Source organism: Cydia strobilella, chromosome 22 (assembly GCF_947568885.1).
Source record: "Cydia strobilella chromosome 22, ilCydStro3.1, whole genome shotgun sequence".
Classification (NCBI taxonomy): domain Eukaryota; kingdom Metazoa; phylum Arthropoda; class Insecta; order Lepidoptera; family Tortricidae; genus Cydia; species Cydia strobilella.
The window spans coordinates 10782909-10804041 of NC_086062.1; the positions used below are offsets into that span (position 1 = coordinate 10782909).

Consider the following 21133-nt stretch of genomic DNA (forward strand, 5'->3'; position numbering starts at 1 on the left):
AGTAAGAGCGAGGAAGAGATATCGCTTTCTTGCTCTTACTTATGGGTGCGTCACACACGAAACGTTTTTAGCTCTCGTGCAAATGGGACCTGTGACAGACAGACAGACAGCGGAGTCTTAGTAATAGGGTCCCGTTTTTTACCCTTTGGGTACGGAACCCTTAAAAAACCACCCCACACTAACGTCTTTTGAGCGTCTGCGTCTAGTCAGCGCATGGAAAATGGCGTCGCTGCGCAGACGCAAAAGACGCTAGAGTAAGACCAAGATAAGTTTGCAAGGATTTTGATAGCACACGTAGTGCAAGTGTTATTTATACGTCATAAGTTCATAACACGGGCATTGCGTGTGCTATCAAAATCGTCGCAGACTTTTCTTGGTCTAACTCTAGTCTCTTTAGACCTTAGACTAACTCGTTAGAAACTAAAACAAATGTCTAATGGAAAAATATTTATTGTCCTCTCTACTAAATATAATAAAGTATTCGTATACTTTCACTTAAAAAACACATTGCTTAAAACTAAGTGAAACTGATTTTTCATAAACTAGCAAAAAATATTCATTCTCACGGAGACAAAACAAAAATGTATTTTACGTACATAAAAAATACGTACATAAATATAGCTGGTCAAGCAAATCTTGTCACTAGAAAAAGGCGGAAAATTTTAAAAATGTAGGCGCAGAGTTATCGTCCCATAGAAAAATTGTATTTGGCGCCTTTTTCTACTGATAAGATTTGCTTGACCAACTATATAACGAATTTAATTTTTTACGAGTCTAGATAACTTTCAGATTTTTTTTCTCACAAACAAAATCGGAATTAACATCTTACGATATTTAATATTAAGATGTTGATTCAAATTACGATCACCAAGAGAATCTCATTAGATCACCCAGGTGATCAATGGGAAATGATTTGAATTCCCAGGTAGATTTCGGGCGTAGTCTTAGAGCGGTTTCGCACTACGTCCGATCCGAATCCGATCCGAATATGGTCCGTAATAACCGTAGAACTATTTATATGGTAATTTAAGCACTAGATCCGATCTCCGTCATCCGATTTCTTTATTGAAACATATTTTCACGGGTTCGGATCGGACGTAGTGCGAAACCGCACTTTCGCAATCAAACCGTGTAATTAATGTATCAAAAATTTCATTTTTGACAAACTTGTAACTCCTTGTGTCCCACGTATAACTTTATGTTCGGTTTTTGGCTGGCAAATAGATCATAAACGTTCGGAATAAACGTTCCTGTCGACATTATGAAAAGTAACGATTTGGGCACCATTTTTAATGCTTTTATTACACAAATAATTAAGAAGTACCCAAAATGTTTGAAAATATAAGGCCTATTTATGAGAAAATTGTTGTTAAATGTTATATAACATCGTGTAACAGGGACAGCATGATAGTATTGATGGTGATTTATTATGTTGTCGCTGTCATACGATTTTATATAACAGCCAATTAACTCTTAGCACAATACATTTCCGAGAAAGTGAATTCGAGCCCTCACAATAACGCTCGATTGTCTTAATAATTCTGGAAAACCGCAAAAAGATGATCAAAAAGTTTGTTAATTAATTCAATTTAAATTGCCAATTAAAAGACCATCTCATTATTTTATGATGTCCACAGCAATAACGCGTAAGTGACTTTAACTCATTCTAAAAAAGTTATTGGTCAAAATTTCTAAAGGGGTTAAATTAAAGTGAAATCCAGGACTAGAATTCGTGTTCGGATACGAAGATGAACAGTTTGGCGACAGCGATTCCTCCAAAGATGTCGCCACTGTACAGTTCCATGGACAGTTCGAGTTCGATGCTCTGCGGGCCTTGCAGCGGCCGGACCAGCGACACCATACCCTGGTGCCCGGTTTTCGTCAAACTGTAATCAAACAAGGAAAAAAAATAGTTTTTTTTGTATTCCCACCAATAATGTCAATGCTAAGGAATGCAAACCGGTTATTATTTGTATGAAATTTATTAATAACCGGTTATTTTACAATTAAAAACTTGTTTGCATTCCCTAGTCAATGCAAAAAGACAAGCCATGCTTCAACATTTTGTTCTACATCGTAGTATGCGAGCAAAACTTAAACTTGACACTTCACGCCAATAAGCAGATTCACGCACGCTTAAAATTAACACACGCAATCTTGTGTGTTAAAGAATCTGCCATCTTGTGTATAATTTGTGCTTGGTGCCCTGTTGTGCTAAGAATAAGATGCAGTAAAAGTTGTCCATTAAAAGAAGACGGAGCCCACAAGCGTTTACATTATTTCTCGATAATGCTTACGACGTAGGCACCAAGAGGTGTAAACTAGCCACGGAGTGGGTGCCACAATGTACACGCTGACATGGTCGGCCTAAGAGATGGAGGGAGTACCTGGACGCATTTCTCAGCAAGTGGACGGATGCTGCAGTTAATCGGAAAGACTGGAAGTCTAGGGGGAGGCCTTTGCCCAGTAGTGGAACACTTAATAGGCTCGTTAAAAAAATGCTCACAGAAATGCGTTGATGTCGGCTTTGTCTTTGACGGTAGGCGGCGCGTTCACGTCCTTTAGTCGAAGCTCGAAGTTTTCCCTCACGTCTTTCCACGCTGGACCTTTCATTGTGAATAGATCCACCTGTTTCCAAATAATAATTAAAATATGGATTAGAAGCTGATACTTTTAAGGTCAGTAAATAAAAGCACAAGATTAATGATATCATAATGTGCCTCCGCTTCTACACGAAACCTGATTTTAATCAAACATTAATTACAACGTATTTGGAATATTATGGCGTACATATTAGATCTGTATATATCACGAAAATTTAAGCTCTTGAGATGGGATTGATTGCAGTTGAAAGGTTTATTAACAGTCACGGGATTTGATATTTATCCCATTTCCTGTCTTATCATAGTGAGAATCAATATTTAGCCGCTAGGAATTCCATGACAAGCTGTGACTGACAAGAATGACTTTGACAAGCAAAAGTGAATAAATTCCTTGACCGTACGACTAATATCACAATGTAGCTTGGTTACAAAAGAATATCTCAAAATGTTTGTTGATATCAAATGAAAGAGCTCAAATCATAAATTCAGAACCATTAAATTTTGTAACTTGCCTTGTTATCAGGAATGTACAACTTGGACACGAAGGTGATGAAGTTGAAGGAGTAGGTGGTAGGCTGATGCGCGCACTCCCAGTCTGTGGGCGCACAGACCTTTTCAATCTTTGTGCAGCGACTGAAAACAATAACAGTAGATTCGACTATTAGCGTGGTCCAAAACCCCTTGTCTTTCTGATTATTTGAGGCACTCCTCAAGTTCCTTAGAGATAGCAACGTATTAATTATTGCCGTCTTAAAATTATAACACTCAGAGCTGTAATTCACCAGGTTTTATTAGGATGGTATTTTAGTGCATAACTCATATCGTTTGCGAGAACTTGACAAAACGTACACACCTCTCGCTTGCTTGTCTCGACTGGATTTTGGAATTTGGAAGTGGGTATACCATAATAGCATATCTCTAGTAAAATATCTGCACAACATATTTTGAATGCGTCTAGCTTCGAGCAACACCGACTTCCGTCACGTCGGAAGGGAGGAGGCTAAGTGCTTACCGTACAAATCGCTCTGCCATTTTTTGCGGGGTGAAACGTGCACACAGTCGCACTTCTGACTCACTATATACAAATTTCAATCTGTAATGACGACACAAATACACAGAAAATGACACACGTCAAAGGCAAATCTTGCACACCTCGATCTCTTTTTGTGTACGGACGAGTCACAACACACACCGCGCTATGAACAGTTGGGCATGCGCTTCGGCAGAGGGCAAATAGTGCGAATGCCGACTGCCTTCCCGGTGTTGCTTGAAGAAGTCTAGCGTCGGGCTATTTAATTTTTATGCTAGGTTAATGCTTTGGGTCTTACTGTTTACTTTCGAGCTGGTACCCTCTCGGACACGTGATTCTCTCGCAACGGTATCCGCCGCGAGTGTTGAGACAGACGTCACTGACGCCGCCGTAGACTGTCCCCGCGGTACTAGCGCAAGGGGCTTCGCCTGTTTCGCACTCGTCGATATCTGAAAAAGGAATGGTAATATTTTTAATCCAAAGAAAACTACATAACTTCAATGTGTACCATTATACTTACTTATAATTTTACCGGACTTTTTGTGACTTTTTATGCCATTCGATTAAATAAATAAACGTCACGATTCGGTGTTAAGAGCATAAACAGACAAGGGGGAAAAGGATCTAGCTTGTTAAAAGCTGTACCAGTCAGGGCTCGGAAACCATTTTATTTTTCAAATCGGTTTCGTTCGTTCACCCGGAAACGAAAAGTATTTCTTTTTCGTTGGCGGTTACCAGTTAAATAACTGTTTGAGATACTGAATTTTCGCCTTCCGTTTTTGTGGAACGAAATTAACCGGTTAAATTGAAAATATCGAAGCGAAAAAGAACGAGTTTAATCGAGTCCCCGAAAGCCAAGGGTAAGGGTAGGGTAAGGGTAAGGGTGAGGGTATTTTTTTAGTTCGCGTTCCATCAATTTACCGGCTTTTTAATGAACGAAATAATATAACGGTTTTGGAACGATATTAACAGGTATTTCAATACCAGTTCCGAGCCCTGGTACCAGTATACCTCCTTGTGTCTTGAAAGAGCCTGTTTTGCCTGTCCATCGGGAACACCAACGGGTAACTGCTGGCAGTAGGAACCTAGGTTCGTTCACGCAATATACGATACGAAAGATCCTGGATTTATGCTTCTGGCTTTGTCTTAGTGTAATGTATCCTCAACTCAGAATTTTGGATGAAAAATTACTCATTCAGGACTCCGGATGATGGCTAATAGATGTCGCGTGTAATGGTTGTTTGGACAACCAGACTGCTGGCAGTGTGGTGGTTTTGACGGATAGATGGCGGATGACAATAACGGACTAACCAACACAGCTCCTCTTGTCTTCAGAGAGTCTGTAGCCCGCCGGGCACGTACACCTATAGCTACCAGGCTCGTTCACACAGCGTCCGATGCAGAGGATCTTGGACTTATATTCTGTGCATTCGTCTACGTCGGAACACGTTCTGTGAAAAAGTTAGATTTATTGGTTTTACGAAAATGCAAACACCTTCTATGAAAATGTGTTTAAACATAGCCCGATTGTACGATTGATAGTGGGTACTTACTATTTACTTGTCATAATTTCATTTATTTAAATTTTATTGCACAGCAAAAGGCGAATATAATGCAAGAAGGCATTCTCTACCAGTTAACCTTCAAGCCAAACAGAGGTATTTTTCTTTTATTTATCTTGTGCTTCTTTAAAAGTGCTATATGACTGTGGAAAAACCTGGTCTACGGAAGAACATGATGTCACAATCCACTGAGGAAAGACAAAGACAGAAAGAGACTAAGTATATAGTATAGTACACCAACCTGTTGTCTTTATTCAATCTGTACCCGCGATGGCAGGAGCATTTATAGTCGCCCCAGACATTGTTGCAGCGCTGTTCACACAGAGAGCCTACTGGAGACTCTGAACACTCGTCTACGTCGACACACACCTGAGAAACAATAGACTTTATAAGAAAGGTTGACTGCTGCTGCTATTCTTGCTTCAGTTTAAATGGGGAAATTGTCCATTTACTTTACTCTTATAAAGTATACTCAAGTAGGTAACGTATTGAATAAGCTTGCCTTGTCGTTGGCGGGTGCCGATCTGAACCCTGTGTGGCAATGACACTGGTAGGAGCCAATTGTATTCACACAGTTAGCATTTTGGGAGCATATCGACTGAAACAAAAACAAAGATAAGATTAAGTACCACATGACGATGAGTACATCACCTATCAGTAAATAGTAGGTCCTACGGATGATTTAAGGGAGAATTTAAATGCCAGGAGTTCTGGTCCAAGGAAACACTCGTGGATGAAAAACCTTTGCGACTAGTTCATTTCTAGCACTTGTCATTATACAAACTGCTTCGATAGAAAAGGAATTAAAAAAGTTTTCGGCAAATTTTTTATTTCTGGTACAAGCTTTTATTGCTGACTGTACTTTTCTTTCCACAGGCATATAATGCTTATCGGGACAATTCTAACAACCACAAAAACAATTAATTTGCGTTGTTATATCTCAGTTTCCATAGCCACCTCCAGTCTCCATCATCAGATCAGCTCGATATCATCATAATATTGGATTGTCATCCGATTTACATGTATGCAAAACTTGCGGAAATCGGGAAGTGGGTCAAATTTAGCTTCCAAGATTTGACCCACACTAACATACATACTAACAGGACAAGTTAAATAAAAGCTTGTAAAAAGAAGAAGAAGGTAGACCACCAGATAGATTACCTACCTGGTTACCAGCTAAAGCACACTCGTCTACATCAGCACACTCATGGTCACCAGCAAGTCTGTGTCCTTTAGGACAACTGCACTGGTATCCGCCTGGCAGATTGGTGCAGTACTGCTCTGGTCCGCACTTCGCTTCTCCAGTGGCGCATTCGTTGACATCTGGAAATAATCAAATATTTATTAAAATTATTATACGATCACCGGCCATTCACATTAATACGGGGTATTACTGCAATGTTCTGCCACCAGAGTGCAGCACTAACCCGTTTAGTAACAGTTTTTTGACAAGTTTTCAGAGATAAGAAAATATGACATTATGCATCAAGGCGGTTTGTTTACAGAGGACCTACCGGGAAACGCGAATCCGAAATTTCGCTATCTGCCTCTTTATTACTCGAATATGCAAGAGTGACAGAGAGATAACGAAATTTCGATTTTCTTGTTTCGCGATAGACCCTCAGATTGTGGTAGTGGCGCCCCCTACGCAGTTACTCGTAATATTCCCTATTGATCGATTGGTGTAAAAACATCCTGATTACGACGTTTTTAATTGCCCAGAGCATGGACTTAAGCATGCATGGACCCCGCTTGCTGAAACAGAGTTGTGACCTGAAATTAGAGGAAATCGACGTCTCAGCAGTGGTGTGGGGTCTATGTATTCTTCGGCCATGGTCGAGAATAGAAAAAACAAGGTGTGCAACTTGCAGTTGCTGCACATAGATGGTGAATGTGAACCTTAGATGGCAGCACAGGAAACCCTTCCTCATTCGCGTGAAGTATCAATGTCTCATTTATTAATTATGTTCTAGGTCACATGTTATCTCTTTAATGCTTACGGTTATTATTAAACTTACCATTGGAGCTGGGTGGAACATGTTGCCAGGCAGAGTGATGGCAAGTGGGCCGGAATGTTAACGGAATGGTGGCCGCTTTCAGACGAAAGGAGTGCCTGGCGTCCGTTAGCTCGTTGGGTGGACGACATTCGGAAGACTGCGGGTCACTTCTGGATGAGATTGGCTCAAGACCGGGATAAGTGGCGTACTCGAAGAGAGGCTTATGCTCAGTGGGCGATAAAAGGCTGATATGCATATGCTGAGTGGCGACCTTTTGTAGCCACTATAGCGGCGCCAAAATTTGTGTTTATTCATTAACCCTTACCTTACTCCTTTTTCTATAACTACCATTGTACCTAGCTTTAAGTGTTTAGTGAGTAAGTTCTTTTTTGTAACTGAGGTGGCGCTGTTTGTAGAAGGTCTTTACAATAAATGTCTTTTCTTTCTTCTTTCTTTCTTTCTATATGATGATGATGATTGAATCTAAAACTCACCTTCGCAAATATTGTCCATTCCCAGCCTGTAGCCCCATTGGCACTCAACCTTCCGTCGGTTACCCAGGTCAGTCACTATGGGCTTCACGTACTTCGTGCCCTTATTCGCCGGAGGATCCAGCTCGATTGGAGGTTGATATTCTGAAAACATTGAAATAGGCTAACTAAGCGCTGGTGGCCTAGCGGTAAGAGCATGCGACTTTCAATCCGGAGGTCGCGAGTTCAAACCTTGGCTCGTACCAATGAGTTTTTCGGAACTTATTTATGAAATATCATTTGATATTTATCTAACAGTCGCTTTTCGGTGAAGGAAAACACCGTGAGGAAACCGGACTAATCTCAAGATTGACTGACTAAGAATCTCGGACTGATTTCAAGTCTCGCAACCCAAGAAACTAAGTGTTTGTATTTTCTTAGCAAATTCACCTGGCTCATTCCCGTACCCATGCGGGAATCCATGAACATTCCTGGCAGGTACGCATCTGTGGCGCGTCGCATCCAGCACCCAGTTCGGAGGACAGTCGCACCGGTACCCGCCCTCCGTGTTCACGCAGATCTCCACGGCGGCGCAGTTGGCCTGGCCGTTCACGCACTCGTTCACATCTTGAACACATTCATACTAATATTATAAATGCGAAAGTCTTTCTGTCTGTCTGTCTTACGCTAACGAACGCCCTTATTATATACGCAATATATCATTGTTATATACATATAGTAGTTACGCTTAAACCGCTGAATCGATTTAGATGAAATTTGGCATAGAGATAGGTTGAGTCCCTGAGAAGGACATAGGATAGTTTTCATCCCTAAAAACATCCCTTAAGAAAGTAAAAAGCGGGGTGGAATTGAGATAACTAATGAAGTACCTGCTAATTTGTGTGCATAATATGGTCAAATTGAATGATTGCTATGAGGATTTTTCCAGGCGCTATACTTACTTTAGCTGCTGTTACTAAATCCACGCAGACGAAGTCGCGGGCAAAAGCTAGTAGTGAATATTATAGGATTATAGAGTTGAAAGATAGCGACGGAAGAGAATAGGTAGGGTCATTAAGACAAAACTGTGATTTTACAACAAGCCGATTTACTCATATTCGTGTTTACGGACGACACACACGCATTGACAACTCAAATTCATGAGTATTGGAAGTAAGTTCAAACTCAGGTTTTTTTTTCATTTGTACCATTTGTGTGAGTCAATCGGTCCTCAATGGAAATACGAGCGGCCGGTTGCTCGTTGTCGGGCAGAAGCTATATGTGTCTTACTCTTGTATTTATTGGGGCTTGGATTTGTTGGAGCAGGTCCCCGCAGCGAATACGGGTGGCCTTGTCCCGAGTTTCCAGATCTTAAAACTCAGGGTAGTATCAGTGGAGTTCTTTGAACTTTTATACCTACGAAATGTCATGTATCAGTTGCGTAAGGTGAAGGAAAACATCGGGAGAAACACTAGCTAATTACAACAAGGCCTAGGTTTGTCTCTAGCTTGGGACCTCTGATGACACTCATTTTGTACATGTAGTGACCAAGTACTAAACCGTTAGAGAGCTAAGGTAACGCTAGGAAGATGATGATGATGATAAGCTCCAAAATTTTGTTGTTAGCTAAAAAAGTTACCTTCGCACTGGTCCGTGGTAGGATTAAGATGGTAGCCCACGTCACAACGAATCCGGGGTCGGAATGGCCGTGGCAATTTACGATGGGAACCCCAATAATCATCTGCGAAATAAGTTCAATATATTAATAGAAATAACATTTTAAATTTGCCTTTTGTAAGCTCAGCTTATTACCAGAGAGGATGAATATTGAATGAATGAATAAAATTATTTAATCCAGAAAATATTTCCATATGAGGTTAGACATTTAAATAAAACGAATTACATAATAATATATGATAAAATAAATTAAATTAAGACGTACACAAACACAAAAACACAAAAATCTTTAAATAAGGACCTGCGTCTCGGGTCACCCCGACTTATATTGAACAGGTACCTACTACATAATAAATTTTCTGTAGGTTTATGTTAAAATCTGTCTAAATGTCAATCAATGTGATAAGTGATGATGACCCTCTTACCATGTGTCGCTTCTGAACATCTAATAAATAATAAGAAGAGGTTTGTGATAAGTATCAAATATATGTCAGTCATCCTAAAGGCTGCGGCTTATGAGCCGCAGTTCTGCTTCGTGAATAAGACTTGAGACCATGAACCTCATTCAGCTTAGCCTGATAATTCCAAAGACGAAGAAAGAAGACTGTTCTCACACTTTGGTGTAGTAGCTTTAGTTGGAGCCACAGTTGTACTCTGAGTAGTAGCTGGCGTTGGTGGAGTAGTGACTGGTGTCGTGGTAGGTATGGGCCCACACATGCCGGTGAACAGGTCTCTTCTGTAACCCTCGTTGCAATCGCACACGTAGGCCCCCATGGTGTTACGGCAGGTCTCGAAGCTGGTGCAGATATGGCGGTTGGTGGCGCATTCGTCGATGTCTGGAAGATAGGTAAATAAAAATCAAGCATAATAGTGTAACGTGTATTTGTGTAATTTCGAAAGGAAAAAAGAATAAAATGATTTTCGTTTATACCCAATTTCCGAAATTACCCGAATACAATCTCAACATTCTCAACTTATCAATATCAACGGAGGATGTTGAAATCCTTTAACTTAAAAAAGCTAGTTCCAGTATTGTTTTTATTAGGTTTTTCTGTGTATTTTCTAGAACGTCAATGCCTTGACAAATGTCAGCATATACGCTGAGTGGCGTGTTGTATATGTATTTTTTTATTATTATATATTTTTTAGAACAAACGTTTTAGCTGAATAAAAACATTTATCTTTTACGTACTTATAAACCGTTCGGGTTCAGTTGCATAAATATATTTTGAGTCATATTGTCCGATAGACATTGACACTTTCATTTACTGTAAGTAACAGTCAAAAGGCTACCGAAATAAGTTTGTGGCAAAAATTTCATTTTTGGTACAAGCTTTTATCGCTGACTGTACTGACAAAGCTTGTAAAAAATATAATTTTACTTTGCCAGAAACCACCATACTGATACTAACTCGCGATTCACTTCTACAATGAAAATCAGTGGTATTTTGAAGATGTCAGAGTTAAAACTTACCAAAACAAGCTCCAAATGAATCCAGCTCAAACCCAATCTGGCACTGAATAGGCTTCGCATTAATCTTCGTCCACTCCCCTTCAGGCAAGTCCTGTGTATCGACGAACACTGAACCATCCTGTCTCCTCTCAGCCTCTACTGTCGCCGTATCCTCATCTTTCTTATTAACAAATACTATTTTAGGACTAGTTGGTGGTATCCTTACTTCTGGTGGTAAAGGAACTGGTGGTTCAACTAGATCAGGTTGTCGTGGTTCAATTGGTCTTTCTTCAGGTTTAGGTGGTTCTGGTTCTTGTGGTTCCTCTTCTTTAGGCTGTGGCTTCTCTGATTCTTGTGGTTGTTCTTCTTTAGGCTGTGGCTTCTCTGGTTCTTGGCTGGTTTCGTAATAAGTAGATGGTGTGGGTATCGGTCCGAAGTTGAAGTCTCTGGTGTCTGGGTCCTTGTCTGTGAAGACGAAGTTGTCTTCAGGGCGCTCTGATCTCGTTTCTGGGGTTGTTGATGAGGTTGTAGGTGGAGAAGGACTGGTTGGTATGGGTTCTGGTTTAGGTGTGGATGGTTCTGGTTTAGGTGTGGATGGTTCTGGTTTTGCACTGGTCGTTTCTGGTAGAGTTCCGTTAATTTCTTCTTCGTCGCTGTAAACAAGTTTTTTATTATTTACAACGAAATAGACATATCATACAGGATTTTTTTTTGATAGAAAACCTTAAAAAAACTTATTAAAGATTACGCTACGCATTTAGACAAATATAAAATAAAGGAAGATTTGGCGTATTGTCGTCGAAAAATAGTTTAAATAAGTACTTATGGATTAGGTTATATCTAGGTCGTATGGCTGGCGACCGTTGTGGGTACATTCCACCGCAAACGGTATGGAGAGGTTGAGACTAAGATCAATGTGGTTAAAGACCGTCTATAAGCTCTTCCGTTGCTTCTAAGTCTTGCGTTTGTACACATACTCCACTTACAGAGAAGGACGGTAGAGTAGAAGGAGCGAAGTTCTCCTTTTTGACTGTAGCTACGTAAGTACTTATAGCGAAGTACCTACGTATACAAATACCCTACGACGGTGCTGCCAACCAAAAATTGTATGTCTTTCCCACATTGACCTCAGTTACTAATTACTTGTGGAATTATTTGTGTAGTGTTGACGTCAAATATTTATTGGATTAAATAAAAAACTATTTGGTACTCACGAATCGTAATAATATTCATAATCCGGGTTAAGCGTAGTGGTGGTGGTGCTGGGTAGGACCCGGGAGCACCGGAAGGACCCAGGGATGTTCATACACTTGAAGTTAGGCCCGAGCCGCTTGCAGTCGTCCTGGCCAAGCGCGCACTCGTTTATATCTGGAAGAAAAAAAAGAAAACAGATTGTCATAGTTGTAATGATTCTATGATTATTGATTTTACATTGTCTGCACGTTAGTCCTAAGATATATTCATGAAATAAAACTATGAAAACGGATATATGAAACGGACGGAACGGAACGGATTTTAGTATGTGGGTATTTTTGCACTTTGTAATTTTTCCTCAGTCACCCGTTGACCACGAACGCTGTAAAGAGTTCGAAACGTCGGGATGTATTATAAATTCAATATACGCGATATAATCCGTTTTCATAGTTTTATTTCATGAGTAACTATCGCGGTAACCGAAGACAATATTCCTAAGATATATTATTATAAAAAAAATTGTATTCTCAAGTAAGCGAATTTTGTAAATTCTTTTTGAGAATAAAGTTCTTAAACCATAAACCATAATGTCGTCGAAAGGTTGCAACTGAGGTATGCACTTGTGGTGCAACATAGGCAAGTAATGTTGCTAAACATTTAGTTTAAGATGTGTACCTTCACATTGTCCCGTTGAATGTTGAAGAATGTAGCCTGTACCACAGGATGTGATACGGATGCATAGATAAGATCCCACAGTGTTGTCGCAGCGCTGCGACTGAGGGACGCAGTCATGACTTTCACTCGCACATTCGTTAACATCTGAAACAGAAATAACGTTTAATCAGGACCAACTGTAGAAACATTCAGAAAAATCAATAATTTCTCATATCTGCCCCGCCATCTTCGAGAAAACGTAGACCCACATTCAGATGAATTGAAAACCTTCTTCGAAATCTAGAAGTCGGTAAAAAATACTATTATAAGGAGTGATCTGATGATGTAGGTAGATCTGATGTATATTTTCAGTAAAGCTATTGCTACAAATATGTATGCAGGGGTGCTAAGCTAATAGCTTTGCTCCCTGTACCTAGTCCAGCTGCAACACAGGCTCAGGAACCTAAACCTTATCTCACTGACATAAGGTTTATATTGTTTTTACCAACGCATGCTCCAGTCAGCAAATCAGCTTCGAAGCCCTGCTTGCATCGACATTCGTGACTCCCGTTGGTGTTGTGACAGGTCTGGTACTGGTCGCAGAGATGGGTGCCTTCCAAACATTCGTCAATATCTGGGAAAGAAAGATATCCTGCTAAGTTCTCGGTGCCACGGTGACTATCGCAAAGTTTTATTTATTTTCTTTTATCGGTCAAATGTGCAAAGGCCATAGAGAGGCACATGGACATGGATTAGTCCAGATCTGGTGAATGGGTCGCTAGAGTGACGTTCGTGACCCGCTCGCGTACTGCCCGCGCAGCATGGTTTCCCCTATCACTAAGTCCGTCACTTTCGCACTCGCATACTTGTTAGAACGTGACAGGCATGGTGATAAGCGTACCGTGCTACGACTCCTGCTGTACGAACCTTTAAGACAATCGCATTATTTCATCTTCGCTAAATTCATCTACACATCAGAGGAAAAGCAAAATCTCTCTCAAAAAGGAATCAATGTCTCCCAATCCCTGCTATTGTAGTAAAAACATTTTTTTTTTAGTTTCTCATGATGTTAAACCGGCCATGTAAATATTAACTAATATTTAAAAATTACCTTCGCAAATACTAGTTCCTCTTCTTAGTCGCATACCATCGGGACATTGATTTCTGAAGGATAAAATTAAAATTAAAATACCTAACAACTCCAAGAGCACCATTTTTACATGGAGCCCAAATACACAGATATATATTCAACATTTTAACTACTCACTTTTTCCTGTCCCGTTTCTGTTGACACGTGTACTGTCCTAATAGATTAGTGCACGTTAAATCTCCACACAGCTCCTCGTCTTCGCATTCATTAATATCTGCAACAGAACAGGTAAATTCGTTTAAGTCGAATTATATTTTAAGCTGGTTAAGGTCAAAAAATCTATCGCTTTCGATTCAAGATCGAGGTTCAATCAATCAATCTTTAATACCAAAAACACATGTCAAAAATTACATTACAAATAAAATTAAAAATACACAACTTACCCTAAATTAAATAACAAAAACACACATTAAAAAATAAAAATATAGTAATATATACAAATGTCAAGGAGGATCGTTAGATCTTTCATAGCAAAGATTGACAGGCTTTTAAATAAACGCAAGAAGATGCAGGAGGAAAAACCTTAGTCTAAATATAGTGAAGACGGCTGGAAACTGATCGCGAGACACCGCAATAATTTGTAATAATCATAAGTAAGTAATAATGCAATTTCGCAACCGCGGCGGCGTGCGAACCCAGGCAGGCAGGATCGCCATGTGGTGCGGAAAGTTGGAGGCGCAATTAAATAAGTTAGTGCTGATTAAAGACTTAAGTTTTATTCAATAAACACGTAATTTAAAGCTACACAAACAGCAAGGTTGCATTATTACTTACTTATACACTATCTCCTTACAAATTGGCATGGATAAAAGGAAGCGTAGGTAAGTCCTGAAAAGGATGTGAAGAAACAGATTGATAAAGAAGAATTTTGAAGATTACCTTCACACATGTTCGTTCTAGGGTTAATCTTGAATCCTGGCGGGCAGTATTTGGAGGCCTGATCTTGGCAATAGAAGGAGCCGTGGGTGTTGATGCAAAACTGAGAGAGATGGTTGCAATCATCCTTGTGTTCTGCACACTCGTCCACGTCTGAAAAAGACAAACTGTTACAATGTATTTCCACGCATCACAGGTCTTATCTTATCTTATCTTATGGTTTCGGGGGCCCGTGCGGATACATTTCGACCCATGGGGATCTTTTGTGCGGTTACCCCCTAGGAAAGCTCCGTCAGCTACTCAAGAGCTTTTCCACCATCTCCATGTGCTGGATGATGGAGCTCATGGGTAGTGTTTTGAATTCCTTTGGTGCCAGATAGCCTGTTCCAAAGTCCTTCATTCTTTGTCTGGCGAGGGCATGACATTCACTCATTATGTGTGCTACTGTCTCTTCCTCTTCGCCACACATACGACAATCGGTGTTGTCAGCGTGTCCCATCGCGGCCAGGTTCCCGTAATTGCCAGTAAACACCCCCGTTATTATTCACGCATCACAGGAAACAGGCATGTTCTCATTGTCCAAGAGGATTTGGGTTATAGTTCCCACACTAGTTTAAAGTATGTGGTTTGGTGACTTCAAACACACCTATAAATGTTTTCAGTCTACTTAAGCTTTTAAGCTTTGCCAGGTCCGTCTGTCATCCTATCCGTCTGCGGCTTAGCTCCGTAATCATTAGTACTAGATCGCTGAAATTGGAATGGGTATTTCTATCAATTACGCCGACAAATTAGTAAAATAAAAACTGCAAATAAAATTCGGGGTCTCCGCATACGTAAGGTAAGGACACCTTTCCTCATTTATCCTTGGTCAGTCTACTAAGGTCTCTTGATATGAAGTGATAATCCTGAGCCTTACCATCACATTCCTCATTCATGCCAGTCTTGAACCCAGTGGGGCACCTCTCTTCAACAACCCTGGGTCTGTTGGCCAAGTTCGCCGGGTCTCCCGACACGCCGTCGCACTTGTACCCCCCTATAGTGTTCTCGCAGAGGTACGACGGGCAGGGGGGACTCGAAAGGAGGCATTCGTTGACGTCTGGAATTAAAATTTGATAGGTAAATATATATCTTTCACAAAATAATGCGATTCATTTCGGCATTCGATCTTGCGGCTTTGGGACACCCTTACATTTAAGTCTTGTTGTACGGCGACTGGAGTTTACGGGACTTACGGGTACAAGCTTCTTAGAACTTGTGTACAAAGTATCATTGTCATCAGGACTAAGTATGATTATTTAGTCATGTTTTACTATATACAAATGTATTGTTTCTTAAGGAACTAAACAACAACAAAGTCGTTGCAATAAAGTTAACGTACCGTAATGTAGTCAATTAACAGTGTTGATGTACATCAACACTTCTTCATTATGACTTACAAGTCATAGTGAAGAAATTGGAAAAGAAATTGGATTAGCAGGATACCGAACCGAACTCTCTTTGTAAAATGAGAGGAGGACTAGCAATACTTAGACTGACTTAGATTATATTATAAAAAGCTGATGATGAGCGGGTAAAAATCACCACCGGTCACTCACCATCACAAGCAAAGTTAACTAGATTCCTGGTGAACCCTGGAGGGCACTGTCCCTTCTCAGCAGCATGGCTCTTCACTGGAATACACTTGTAGGAGCCGTGGACATTGTAGCACTTCGTACCGGGCAGGCACACCGGCGGGGCGTGCGTGCACTCATCTATATCTGGAATAAAGGTTGATAAGTCATGAACTCAAAGTGGATGTAATGGCATAGTTCGTAAAAGCTTTCAGGTTTTTTTTAATACCACGTTGGCAGCAAACAAGCTGGTGGGCCGCATGTCAAATGAAAAGCTGTCAGCCTTTGGACTTTGTAGGCGTCCCAGAGATGTCAAAGGCGTATTGCCGATCCTTTAGAAACATGTAGACTCATTGAATTCACTTTGAAGAACTCCATTAATACTAAAAGTCTCGACAGGGAGTGCACTCCACAACCGGAGCGCTCGCTGAAGGAAATTCCTCTGAAACCGCACTGTGCGTGACCACTTAGGTTTCAGGGTACGATGACGAGGGCCTTGCCGACGGCGGTGCGGTGGCATCAGCCCACGATTGATTGATATAATTATTATCAAACAAGACTTCTGAGCAGAACCTATAATAGAAGCGAAATAACACACTCAACCCAACCCAGTTTGGCAATAACCTAGCTTTTGAGACACGCCTCCTAGGATATAGCAGAGAAAAAACAAAAGAAAAAAATAACAACAGACCTTGACAACTTTTTCCGTCAGCCATCAGCTCGTACCCCCGTTTACACGAGCACTGGACATCGGTTCCGCCGTTATCGTAGCATTTATGCTGGCAGGGGTTACGGGGTTTGCAGCGGTTTTTCGTCACCTGAAATTATAGTCAAATATTTAATAGAGCGGAACCCAGGCTGTCTCAATGAGCCAAGGCAAAAAGTCGGAAAAAGCTAGGAAGGTGATTATGATTAGTCAATCTGAAAGCCGATCCACACTAGATGCGTCTTCTGCACCTTGCGTACATACATCCGGTTGTAATGTTTGGTATTCCATGTGAGACGACACACTGCTTGCGTTGCGTGCCCTTAACACTTAGGTATAAAGTGACTGCGATAAGCTAATTTTGAGAAAAAAAAAGACTTATGTAACTCAGGTATAATTTCAAGAAGAAACCTTTTATTAATTGGGCAACTTGCAGACGGGGCGTTTTGCGAAAGGGTCAAAGATACATTTCGTTAATTGGTAATTATCTGGCCGAATACTCTAGAGATAATAGATAGAGATAACATACCTCCTTGCAGTTCTTCCCATCAGGCATGAGCTTGTATCCTGGGTTACACTCGCATTTATACGAGCCCGGTACTGGGATACAGTGGTGCGCGCAGAGCTCGTTCGGAGCATACTCTTCACACAGCGAGGATACCTCTGGACAATACAATTGACGCCATTACACAATTGGCACATCATCATTATTCAAAAAATCCTTAATATTTTTCAAAAGCAATCCTTTATTGCAAATACAAGTGACATAAATAGAATGAAAATGACATGTAATGACACAAAACTTCAAAAATATCTGAAACCTTCACACAGTGGTTAGGTTACAGTGTGTAATTTATTAAATCACATTTACAATCGGGTCTATCGCGAATTTATTTTATATCGCCAAGTACACAAGTCCGCGATCGCCGAACATCTACTTACATGCGGCGCAAATCACTGGATTGAGCTTCATAAACCAAAAGTTGTCTCCACTGAACGCCATTATTATCCTGGAGTTGTGCGAGAAACGATTGAAATCAAGAAGCACCCCAGAAATTTTAATAGGGAAGATGGTTTTAACTTATCGGCAACTTGGGGACCAGTGATCCAGAAGTTAAAGCCAAGGGATCTATCTTCGGATGTGTGCTCGGATGTTGTGAGTGTTGCGTGTCGGACTATTGACAATAATTAACATTTATGTGTAGTGGGTGGTTCGAAAATGTGATGCCTACCCCAAACTTTAAATACACTTTTCGTCGGGCAGTCACACAAATCTCTATTTTGACATTTTGCTGGGACGTCAGTTAGCCGCGACCACGACCAGAGAAACCTGTGTCGAAACGTCGGTAAATAAAGGTAACAAAATAAAAACTTTTATAAAAAAAAAGATAAACCGACTTCAAAAAGGATGAAATAAAATATTATCCTTTTTAGGGTTCCGTGTTTAAGTATATGCGTTACCAACTGATATTTTTGAAGTCGGTGCCAAGCCAAATTTTAAACCATATATTTATAATGATTTTGGTGCAATTCGATAAAGATACATAGATATAGAAGTGTCCTACGAGGGCGATCTCGTTGCGAACGCGAACGCCTTGGGCCGGCCGCGCCGTACCGCGTCGCTTCGCTTCGCGTTCGCGAGTGTTCGCCTATGTAAGACGCAGCGTACACGACGACAATAAACGAACTTTCTGTACACCTCAGAACAGAACACACGGTTGAACCTTCTTGGCGCAGTTCGTACCATGCTTGTCGGCACGTTAGTGTAAATCTAATACGTTTTGTCGTCGTATTTTTTTAAAGAGCATTTCTTACTAATTCTTGAACAGTCATAGCACGCAAGTGTGGGATTGGGACTGTCGCTTATCCAGAGGACTACATTTCAAAATATAAAACAATTCAAGGAACCTTCATGCAAAATTTCAGCTAAAGCGGTTCAGTTGTTTAGCCATGAAGAGGTAACAAAGAGGCAGACATAATTGCTTTCACGTTTATAATATTTGTACAGTTGTAATGGGATTTATAGACATAAAGCTGATTATTTTTGACTGGTATTGTTACTACTTGGAGTACTTGGCTTGGCACCGACTTCAAAAATATCCGTTGGTAACGCATATACTTAAACACGGAACCCTAAAAAGGATAATATTTTATTTCATCCTTTTTGAAGTCGGTTTATCTTTTTTTTTATAAAAGTTTTTATTTTTCCATTTTTAGTTTTAAAACATTGTTAAGAGCGTGACGCATGAATGAAAAACATAATGATGTTTAACTGTAAATTCGTAAACTTTATTAAATAATCAGAATTTTCCTCGAGTCCGTCTGGGAAATCATTCCTGTCACTAAATCCATTCTCCGCCCCGCCACTGACCCAATCCCTCAAACCCGGTGATCACTCAACCTCACAGCACATCAACCCCTGATCACTGAACCCCTCGACCCTAAACCACCAACCCTTCAACCGCCATTCCCCGACCCCTAACCCCAGACCCCTTAACTTCTAACCCTAACCCCCGATCCCTTAACTCCCAACCCCACAGTCCCCAACCCATCAACTCACCTCCCCTCAACCCCCAACCTCAAACCCCCCAAACACTAATACCCTCTACCTTCACCTCTCAGTCTCTTTGGTTGTTTCCAACACTACCTACATCAAAAATCAGAATACACATACGAGGGAAGTTATCAGTAGCCTTACCACGAGTTTGACATTGATATATTCGCTATCGTGTGCGTAACTTACTGTTTATGCATCTCGCTCGTACTAGCATATTAGTGTACAAAGTAAGTTACGAAGACTATTTAGTGTCAAACTCGTGGTTAGGCTACAGTTGCACTACATCAAATTGGTGGTTTTGGGGAGGAAATGCTTGAGTTACTTTAGAAAACACCGAAATTACCACACACGTGCCTTTAAAAATTGAGGAGTTCCCTCAATTCCTCACGGATTCCATCATCAAATCAAAACCAAAAATATTACGAAAACACCTTGGAGAGGTAACTTCTTTCAAACAGAAAAAGAATAACTCAAATCGGATCATGGGTGCCGGAGTAATCGCTGAAATCATTATCATCAAAACAATCATCATCATCCGCTCCACTTCATCAAATTGGTGGTTTTCGAGAAAAAATGCTCAATTTGCTTAAGAAAACGACCAAATCACCATACATGTGCCTTTAAAAATTGAGGAATTCCCTCAATTCCTCAGGGATCCCATCATCAGATCAGAACCAGATTAATATGGGACCAACTTGGAAGTAGCTCCTTTCGAACAAAAAAAGAATTACTCAAATCGGACCACGGGTCTCGGAATAATCGGTGAACATACATAAAAAAAAAAAAAAAAAAAACAGCCACAACCGAATACAGAACCTCCTCCTTCTATGAAATTGAAGTCGGTTAATAAATTCGCGATAGACCCGATTGTAAATGTGATTTAGTATGTGTTCAAAACGCGAAAGTTTCAAATGTTATAGTGGGTAATTTATAATTTACTAAGTGATTGTGGAAATTTTTAGATTTACCTTTTGATGAAGGTATAGCAGGGTACACATGATGCGCAGGCTTCCCCGCGGTCGTGTGGTTCAAAGGCTCTATATGCAACTTCTTATTATGGTCGACGGTTTTCTGAAAGTATACAAAAGGTTTTTACATTTTTGAATTTATTTTTTATTGATCTCCACAGCTCCCGTTGTTGTGATTTTTCCGGCCAGTTGCTGGTGAAAGTGGTGAAGGTGTCTAAGTCGTCTCGGCATCTCCGTCTGGACCTGCCACGTCCGCGATTCTTTGCGGCATCCACTTGATGCCTCCATTTTTATGTTATCTTATTTTTATCATATTAATATATAATAAATAAATATAAATATTATAGGGACATTCTTACACAAATTGACTAAGTCCCACGGTAAGCTCAAGCAAGAAGGCTTGTGTTGTGGGTATTCAGACAACGATATATATAAATATAATACTTATACAAAAACTTAAATACATAGAAAACATCCATGACTCAGGAACAAATATCTGTGTTCATCACACAAATAAATGCCCTTACCGGGATTCGAACCCAGGACCATCGGCTTCACAGGCAGGGTCACTAGCCACTACCCACTAGGCCAGACCGGTCGTCCGAATGTAGTGTTGGATGATATTT

The 21133-nt window shown here is 40.5% G+C and overlaps 1 protein-coding gene across 1 annotated transcript in view; it reads right to left on the reverse strand.

Annotated features, from left to right (window-relative positions):
- Positions 1 to 439: 439 nt before the first annotated feature.
- LOC134751385 (fibrillin-1-like) overlaps positions 440 to 21133 on the reverse strand; it is a 29103-nt gene continuing 8409 nt past the window's right edge. The window contains exons 5-28 of the mRNA XM_063686747.1: positions 20508 to 20610; positions 17512 to 17645; positions 16968 to 17094; positions 16262 to 16423; positions 15583 to 15762; positions 14670 to 14819; positions 13908 to 14004; positions 13752 to 13804; positions 13146 to 13274; positions 12662 to 12805; positions 12007 to 12160; positions 10814 to 11445; positions 9954 to 10175; positions 9302 to 9403; positions 8113 to 8289; positions 7687 to 7827; positions 6361 to 6518; positions 5698 to 5793; positions 5437 to 5564; positions 4945 to 5084; positions 3932 to 4082; positions 3116 to 3236; positions 2507 to 2628; positions 440 to 1886 (exon numbers count right to left, since the gene is read on the reverse strand). Of these exons, the coding sequence (XP_063542817.1) occupies positions 1724 to 1886; positions 2507 to 2628; positions 3116 to 3236; positions 3932 to 4082; positions 4945 to 5084; positions 5437 to 5564; positions 5698 to 5793; positions 6361 to 6518; positions 7687 to 7827; positions 8113 to 8289; positions 9302 to 9403; positions 9954 to 10175; positions 10814 to 11445; positions 12007 to 12160; positions 12662 to 12805; positions 13146 to 13274; positions 13752 to 13804; positions 13908 to 14004; positions 14670 to 14819; positions 15583 to 15762; positions 16262 to 16423; positions 16968 to 17094; positions 17512 to 17645; positions 20508 to 20610 (3786 nt within the window). The 3' untranslated portion in view covers positions 440 to 1723. The remainder of the gene's footprint in view (positions 1887 to 2506; positions 2629 to 3115; positions 3237 to 3931; positions 4083 to 4944; positions 5085 to 5436; positions 5565 to 5697; positions 5794 to 6360; positions 6519 to 7686; positions 7828 to 8112; positions 8290 to 9301; positions 9404 to 9953; positions 10176 to 10813; positions 11446 to 12006; positions 12161 to 12661; positions 12806 to 13145; positions 13275 to 13751; positions 13805 to 13907; positions 14005 to 14669; positions 14820 to 15582; positions 15763 to 16261; positions 16424 to 16967; positions 17095 to 17511; positions 17646 to 20507; positions 20611 to 21133) is intronic.